This window comes from Biomphalaria glabrata, chromosome 10 (genome assembly GCF_947242115.1).
Source record: "Biomphalaria glabrata chromosome 10, xgBioGlab47.1, whole genome shotgun sequence".
In the NCBI taxonomy this organism is placed as follows: Eukaryota; Metazoa; Mollusca; class Gastropoda; family Planorbidae; genus Biomphalaria; species Biomphalaria glabrata.
In genome coordinates, this window is record NC_074720.1 from 9,696,452 (window position 1) to 9,705,164 (window position 8,713).

The 8,713-nt window shown below is 37.0% G+C and overlaps 1 protein-coding gene across 2 annotated transcripts in view; it reads right to left on the reverse strand.

The window, feature by feature from the left end:
• The window catches only part of LOC106059515 (collagen alpha-6(VI) chain-like), a 66,562-nt gene extending 58,176 nt beyond the window's left edge, over window positions 1-8,386 (reverse strand). For both annotated transcript variants that reach the window (XM_056044097.1, XM_056044096.1), the window contains exons 1-2: window positions 7,982-8,386; window positions 7,377-7,446 (exon numbers count right to left, since the gene is read on the reverse strand). In XM_056044097.1, coding sequence (XP_055900072.1) covers window positions 7,377-7,437 — 61 coding nt within the window. In that variant the 5' untranslated portion in view covers window positions 7,438-7,446; window positions 7,982-8,386. The remainder of the gene's footprint in view (window positions 1-7,376; window positions 7,447-7,981) is intronic.
• Between the last annotated feature and the right edge of the window lie 327 nt (window positions 8,387-8,713).

The following is an 8,713-nucleotide window of genomic DNA, read 5'->3' on the forward strand; positions in this document are numbered from 1 at the left end:
TTACATTAAATAAAAAATTGAAGAGTTTTCAACAAATGACATAATGTTCAAAATCATCACTTATCAAAAAGTGGTTGCAATTACTTTAGTACACAGGTACAGGTCTCGAAAGGAACGGCAACGCTTGAGTCAATGTTTAAACTTCAATAACGAGTGACTCGCCCCTTTTCTATATAGGGCTTTCGCCATTCATCTTTTAGTAGCAGCTAAGGGTTTCTGTAGTTCCTTCCTTTTAAAAAAAAATGTGGTCACTATTAAATATACCCGTGTACCTTTTAGAAACGTAGTGATGTCGTCTGTTGTAATATATCGTTGTAATAGCTGAATTCACAATTATATGTACATGTATAGTTTGTTGCACTTCAGTTTGGGTTTCGTCATACCTAGCTAGAGTGGATTTAGGCTTTATGTGTACACATCTCTGACCGTTTAAAGATTCTTTATGTTCAGATATGTAAGACTTTATAGTTTCTAACTAGGTACGTACCAGTGGCGTAGCTAGAGTATATGATGCCTGGTGCGGTACCTCATCTTGATGCCCCCCCCCCCCCCAAAAAAAAAAAAAAAAAAAACCAACTAACTAACTAATTAATAACATTGCAAAACCTTACTTTTTTTTTCAAAATAATATATATTCATTAATCAAATATTGTTAATTCTTTCATGACCGCAGCATTATCATAGCCTTGACCCCTGCAGTCCATTATGTCTAAGCCATCCAAACGCAATTTCTCTATAATCATATCAGCGATTCCAGCAGCATGCGTGTCCTTTGTGTCTTTGAAGTCAACAGCGTGATCCCCCAATATTGTAATAAATTCATTTTGTATTTGTGGAGACATGTATGTATTCGGTCTGGAACAAAGCTTAGTTCGAAGCACATGCTCCCTCAAGAGTGGATCGTACTTTGAAAGTAATTTTACTAACTATCCAGGTTTTCGTCTCTTGTATAATCAAATCTTGGGCCTTGTTGTCAATATTGTTCCCTACTCTCAGGCTTACTTCAAGTTCCTTCCAAGCAAGCGATGACAATGTGAGCTCTGCTGGTCTCATGTCTTTCTATTTTCGTGGATAACCTCCACCACTCTTTGAATCCATCTTTGGATTTAGATGAAGATTTGGTACTTGATCTTGTTGAGAAGAGTGTGCAGGGGAAGCAAAATAAGGATTCTTTTTTTTTGGCGAATAACACATCCACTTTCTAAGAACTTTCTCGCCGTTTGACATTTGCCGGAAAAACCAAGCCTTTGAAAGCCTTTCTAGCCTTTCCTTTTGCTGATTCTTGATGTTTATACGCCTCTCTGAATTGACTGTCCATACGCTGAACTGTTTCAGATCCTTGAGTGAGAAGGTGTATGCGAATATTATCTGTGATGACATCAGGCCTGTCTCCAATGTCGTTCAGTCTAGAGTTTATTATCCTGCTTTCTGTATTGTTTACACTGTCTGATGGTTCAGCTTCTTCAGTGTGAATTTTTGAGGACATGCTTGTGTGCTGTCCTTAAGTCTCTAGAACCTGCGGTATTGAAGTATTTTCTTCTTTTCACGATGTCGGCCTCATCATTTTTTTCTGGATTCAATGATAACCGTCTCATCTTGCTTTGTTGCTTTTTTTTAATTGTTCAGTTAATTCATACCCATTAACAGCTCGCCTATAGTCGGTGGACTCTGGCAATGATGTGACTTGAAATTGTCTCGAGGCTTCTTTAGACTTAAGAAATTTAAGAAACGCGCCTTACTGCGGTCAAAGAAACTGCTTGATGCGGATGACATTGTCCTCTGGTCAACCGGCAAGAAAGCCGACCAAATACAGGCGGCATTACAAGCAGACCTCCTAACCATCTCCTCGTATTGCGACAAATAACAGATTCAGATAAACGTTGCCAAAACGACCTGATCCCTGTTCAGCCTATGGATCGACATTCTTAAGGCTCCATTCGAGCTTCAACTCGGTGGGCTGCGACTCCAACGTGAAAACACGCCAAATATCTAGGGGTGATCCTGGATAGAAAGTTGTCAATGTTCCAGCACGTCCAGGAAGTTGAAAGAAAAGCCTCGGAGAAGTTAGCGTTACTAAGAAAGCTGGCCAGCACAAAGTGGGGCGCCAAAGCTTACATGCTACGCACATTGTACTTAGGGGCAGTCAGATCACAAATTGAGTACAGCTATACAGTTCAAGTATATGCTTGTAAAACTGCCCTCGAATCACTCGACCGAGTACAATCACAGGCACTAAGGTTCATTTGTGGCACCTTTCGGACAAGCCCAACAAATGCTTCTGAAATCTTAACAAACGTGGCCCCTTTACATTTAAGGAGGGAAAGGGTGGTACTTACAGCCTATGAGCGCTATAAAAGGGGCGACTCTAGGCTACCCACCTCAATATTAGTGCAACAGTGGAGAGAGAGGAACCGCATAAAAATGCGATCGTTCCTCCTCATTGCGGCCAATTTGTCAAAATCAGCTGGACTCTCCACTGACAGAATCCCAATTAGAAGAATTAGTACTTGCCCTCCGTGGAGGAGAATGCCGGCCCGACAAATAAGCATGTCCCTCATAGGGCAAGAGGGAGCCACCAAGAGGCGATTAACACCTGCCATACTCCAAAATTTGGCATCCGCTACACTTAAGTCCTACCCATCAGATGCCATTTTCTGTTATACCGATGGGTGGGTAATGAGGGACTCCGATAGATCTGGGTATAGGGCCCTTATAGTCTACCCAGACCGGACAGAACCAGAGATGCCGATTTCTCCGTCTGAGCTTAAAAGGGTTTTGAGGCGCCAGCCAGACTAGTCAGTCTTGAGCACTGTTCATCATTTTGTTTACGTTACAGTATTAAAATTAACTAGTTAGTTAAAAAAAAAAAACTCGTAGAAAACAAAGGTTAGCTTATTTAAAAATATAGACATTACAATAGAATTATTTCCAAAATTAAACTATAAAGAATCATAAAGAAATGAATAAACTAAGACAATTGTTTAGAGCTAGAGTTTAGAAATATATTTGTAAACTCAATATCTAGATTAAACCAGTGGACTAAACAATGAAGTAAAAAAAGGTTGGCCTATCTTCTACTTCTTCTTTATATTACAGAGCATTGATCAGTGTAGTAACAACATGCACCGTGTGTCCGAAATAAATCTAGTAAATTAGATTCAAACTGTTCTATAGCTTACATTGTATGGAAGAAATAGTCAAGGAGATAAAACAAAATAGCGACATAGTTTATAGTTAATCGTTAATTCATGTTTAAAATACAGTAGTTTATGTTTGTTCGTGTCCATACAATTAGTCCTTTTTTACTGAAAGCTCAGGGAAATAGGAAATTAATACACACTGGGGGAATTTTGGTGCCCCTCTCCACGTGGTGCCCTGTGCGGCCCGCACCACCCGCACATTGGTAGCTACGCCACTGGTACGTACTACCACGAGATATATATATATATATTGATATATATATTAAAGCAATATCAGTAAACTCACGTAGAGCGAATTAAGAACCCCGATAACTTTATAACTACAACCAAAAACATATTGAAAGGATTATCTTTATGCGTTTTATACAAACATTTATAAAGGTCAAGAAGCTAAATTTACAGAAGAAAAAAAGAATCGCCCACCTATTATTTAAAATGGGTGGTAATTTTAATAGACGGCTGTGTTAGCTAAATGTTTAAGGGTAGATTTAACAGTAACACTTCTCCAATATATCTTCTACCATTTGAAGGTAAACAGACCAGAGCGCTATGAGCATTCTGACCATAACGCTTATATAGTGATATAGAGTATAATTATAAGGGGGAATAAAACTTAACAAACAAAGAAAAAATAGATAAAATTGCAATTTTTTTTTTTTTTTAATGTTAAAATTTAATTCTCAAAAGAATGTCTCAGGTCCATTTACTGCAGTGTAGAGATCGTTGAAAAGAGAAGCTGATAAGATTACGAATTTAAAATTATTTTTGCGAATATAAAATTATTTTAAACGAAACACGCCGTGGATGAAGAGTTCATCTCATCACAGAAACGTTGTATTCTCTATGCACAAAACAAAAGTTGAAGAAGATTCTGTCTTTGCGTGAAGAAGGTCAATGTGTTTGTTATGGTAATCTATTTAAATCTAGGATAATGTTTCACTATGAAGTACGGCAGGAAGTGAAATTTTAATATCCTGGAAATACCTTTAGGATGTTTTTCGAATACTTTTTAAAGTGATGCACTTTTATCCTCGCTTTGGTCAAATATTAATGTTTGATCTTTTTTTTTTTTTAGCATTCTGAGCCATTCGCGCTATGTTATCAGTGGCGTAGCTAGGAATTCGCCACCATTTGGGGTCCCGGGGGCTTGACCTCTTTGGGGGCCTCTTCATTTTGCCTAATATTTAATATTTAATGTAAAAAAAACCCCACTAATTTGGGGGCCCTACTCAACGGGAGACCGGGGGATTTTAAAATTCCCCCTCCCTCCCCTCTAGCTACGCCTCTGCATGCTATGTTATATTAGACGTAAACGGCGAAAAAAAAAGAACCTATGTTGACCACCGGACAACGGTTTATGTCTGCGCTGAAATTAGCAGAATATGTAGGTCACAGCTGGGACTGCGTAGCTAGTTAAATTCTGCACTCCTTAGCAATCTTAAGACTCTAAGAAAATCCCCATTATTATTATTATCATTATTATTATTATTATTATTATTATTATTATTATTATGTCATGAAATAAATTAAGCCCCGACTGTTTTTAACATGTAAGGTTTTAAAGATGATCACGTCATAAAGCTGCCTGCATTTTTTTCTCACACAGGAAATCTCAAAAAGGAAACCAGATGGTAAAATAAGAAAACAAATGTTATTGTATTTCATTACATTTATAGTGGCTTTAGAAGTTAATGTTAATTACAATAAGTACCAGGTGACCGAGCCTCGCTCAGATGAATAATTTGTTAATGAATATTATATAGCCGAAGTCATTTTGGGAATATTTTTGTAATTACGAAAATGTGCGATCGGGTAAATACTATTAATCTGAGAAGTTGCTTTTTCGTTCTGTTAGTTCTCAATGTAATTGTATATGGCGATTAGAATAGAAAGTCTCTTAATTTCCCCCAACAGTGTAGAAAACCACAGCTCACGCCGTAACGTTTTACATTGCATCTTTTGCGTAAAACTATTGGGCTATTATTGGCTTGGGAGAAAGTCTTTGCAGTGTAACTTCTAAAATGGTTACGTTCTTAGATTTAATATTTTAATTACTATATTCATCATGGCTTTTGTACGTAGCATCAAGTTATGGAAAATCTCTACGTTATAGGATTCAACGTGCACCTTGTAACAAAGTAAAATAGCGCATTTTTCCCTAAGAGTCTTAAAAACATCGCGTTAGTATTCTAAAGAAGCGTCATTTGCCGACCACCTTTCAGCTCACTCAAAAAGAGATTGCCTTTGGCTTATGTTCGTTCCCCATACGGGATAAATACCCTTTCGCGAGAATATAGCTGTTTGTAGTGTGGTCTTGCCACCGTATGTCCATGATGGTGTGCAAATATCTTTGGTGAAGCCGTTCAAGAAGTCTTAGTTGCTTTCTATAAAGTACTCATGTCTCAGATCCACAAAAGTGGGGTTGAGAGAACCACTGCTTGATTGGCACTGATTTTTGTAGACAGGCGGAGCGATTTATTTCGCCACACTCTCGCTTTGAGGCGTCCAAAAGCACGACTATCCCTGATCACATATCAACCTCCCTTTAAAGCAATGCGTCATTTGATACAATGCTTCCCAGATATGTGAAGTTGTCTACCACGACTATTCGCGGTGATCATTGTGTTGAGTAGGTTTTATTGATTGACTTCCGGAACATGACTTCCGTTTTACCGAGGTTTATAAGTAAACCAAAAGAGGCGGCAGCGTAATGAAAATTCGTTGACCGCGATCAGGATATCATCAAGGTCGGCATTAGGCAACTGCAACCTATGCGGCCGCAGTGGGCCCCCAACTTTCATAAGCCCCGCTCTTATTCTAGGTATAAATTATTAAATTAAACCATTATAACTTATAATAGGGTTCCCGTGGTCTCCTTGTTTTTAGGGAGCTGCTGGACATCTCATAAAACTCATAAAAATGTCCTTAAAATAGACAAAATTGTCCTTTTGGGGTGTCAATCAATAAGGTAAACGCCAATCCTACGCGTGATAAAAACGGCATTGTCAGCTTTCATTTAATAAAAATGTAATGCAAAGACGAATTTATTTTCTGATACAAAATCTTAATTTTCACTTATTATCCTTATTCCTACCCTGACTGGGCCGCGTGCAATCCATTTCACATAGGGCCCCGCAAATGTTAGGACCGGCCCTGGGTATCATGTTCAGTGTGTGCAAGTAAGGCGTAGAGAAGCTGTGTTATGACCATTTCCTTTGTTTTGATATGGTAAAGTAGACTTCGAAGCTTGAACACATAGCAATAATTCTAAAACTAAAATCTACCTACGGGTCTACGCAATTTAAATGTAAACATTTATAAAGCCTTTAAAACACAATAACTAATATCGACAAATTGAATTCCATTAATTTTCTTACATAGTTTCATAAAAGATCAATCTACAATAAGATGGTGCGCAAATGTTTAATTAGTCCAATTGATTCATTAAAACTTAGTGTACCACTGTGAGCCTAGTGACGCAAGCGGTGTCAAGTTGTTTTTTTTCGTTTGACGTCACATAGAAAATTTCATTCATAAAATATTCTAGCCAAAATTAATTTTTCGATAATGAGACATTTTCAAAGCGATATAACGGTCGACCTCGAGTTTTCCCGATGTGGCCAATGAGTGGAGATTTTTTATTTCTCACCAATATGCACGTACCATGCAATTTTAAAGAAAATCGTTAGAGCCGTTTTCGAAATAAAATTTATATATATATATATATATATATTTATACATATATTATATATATATATATATATAAATATATATATACATACATACATACAAAACTTGCTCGCTTAAGAGTATAGGATACGCACTTTGTTTACACTGTGAGTTTAAAAATCAGGTTTAGAAATAAAATATGGAGAAACGTGGACAAGATTTATGAGAAACTGTAGACAAACTTGGTAAATGATATGAAAAAGATTTGGAGAGATTTTTACCAAAACAAGCCTATCATAATGACAGCAGAAAATTCCCAATTTTGTCATTCAGGTTAAGATTTGCACTAGTCTGAAAATCATTTGTGTTACTTTTTCTAAACATAGATTGAGACTATTTCTTAAAACTGTCTTTTAAAAAATCTTAAATTGATCATATTTAGTACTATGGTATAAGACCAGTTTTTTTTTGTATTATCTCAGTAGAAAATAGTTTGATAAGACTGACCTTGATGTGAAGACTTTGGCAGAACGCAAAGAAGGCATAAAACAGCAAAATATTTCATCATTTTGATATCCTGGAAGGAAAAAAAACGAGAAAGATTATAATTGTCCATTTATTAGATGAAATCTTCAACCATAGCTATTACCCATCAAAGGAATTATCGTATTTCAGATGTCTGTTTAAAACTTCACCAAAGTCAGTTAAAAAGTAGCCTTAAAATTCCAGCTATTATCTGTTCTGCTCTGTTAGACGAAGCGAAATGAAAAGTTGATATGTTCATTATACATACATTTACCCAAATTGTCATGGGATAAACTGCTCAATACTTTGTATATCTTATCTTATAAAATACTGACGTTACTTCAATAAAGAAGATGATTACGTCGTATTCATGTCCCTAGGTCAATCTAGTCATGCTTGTTAATCAACGACCTAAACTCTGTTAAGTCATCAGTTTTTCCTGGCTGATTCAGATAACCCATTTTATTCTCTAATGGCACTAAACAATGAAAACTTTTAAAAAATCGCATGTATTAATTCCATTGAAACAAATGAAATAAAAACACTAAATAAATCTATGTTACTTTTAAAATAACAAAAAAAATTACCTTTTTTTTTCCTTGGAGAAATTGTTTTTTGAAAAGCTGTCTCGATATATAAAAAGAAGTTACGCAAAGACTGATACCATTTTATCTACAGCACAATACTATGTAGTTAATGATATGGAAGTAGTACTATGTCCCTTACGTATAGATGTAATCTGTTATAGTACGTAATTGTTCATCTCTTGGTTTGTTTCTTACTTTGGGGTGTCTCTTAGCTTCCTATTGAAATAACAAGTTTTAATGATTTGAGTTTCAAGTTTGAGCTTAAATTCGGACAATTTCTGAAGAGTGTGTTTTATTCAAGTTATCACTCCGTTTGGTAGCCCCACTTATAGAAACGTGCCACACCCACACATGCACACACCTAGGGTACGATTGTCCAACCCCCCACGTACCCGCCACCACCTCGACAACCTACACCAACTTTACCTAACCATTCATTGTGCGCGGGTCCCCTCTCTCAGTTCCAACTGCAACCCCACTCCCCCCCCTGTCTTTATCAAACACAACCACTTCCACCTTGCTCCATCCTTACAAAACTGCAGAACTTTGTGGCTTCACGTGAATATGAAAGTCATCATCAAACGTCTTTCATATGGTAATATTTCAAAGGATCTCCCCTCTCCGTCTCGTCTCAGTATTTGTCCTGGATCTTATTTGCACTCGCTGTAGGAGCGGGAGGGGAGACCACTGAGCGTGTCAATTAGGACACTGAGCTTTTAATGATTCACTCTT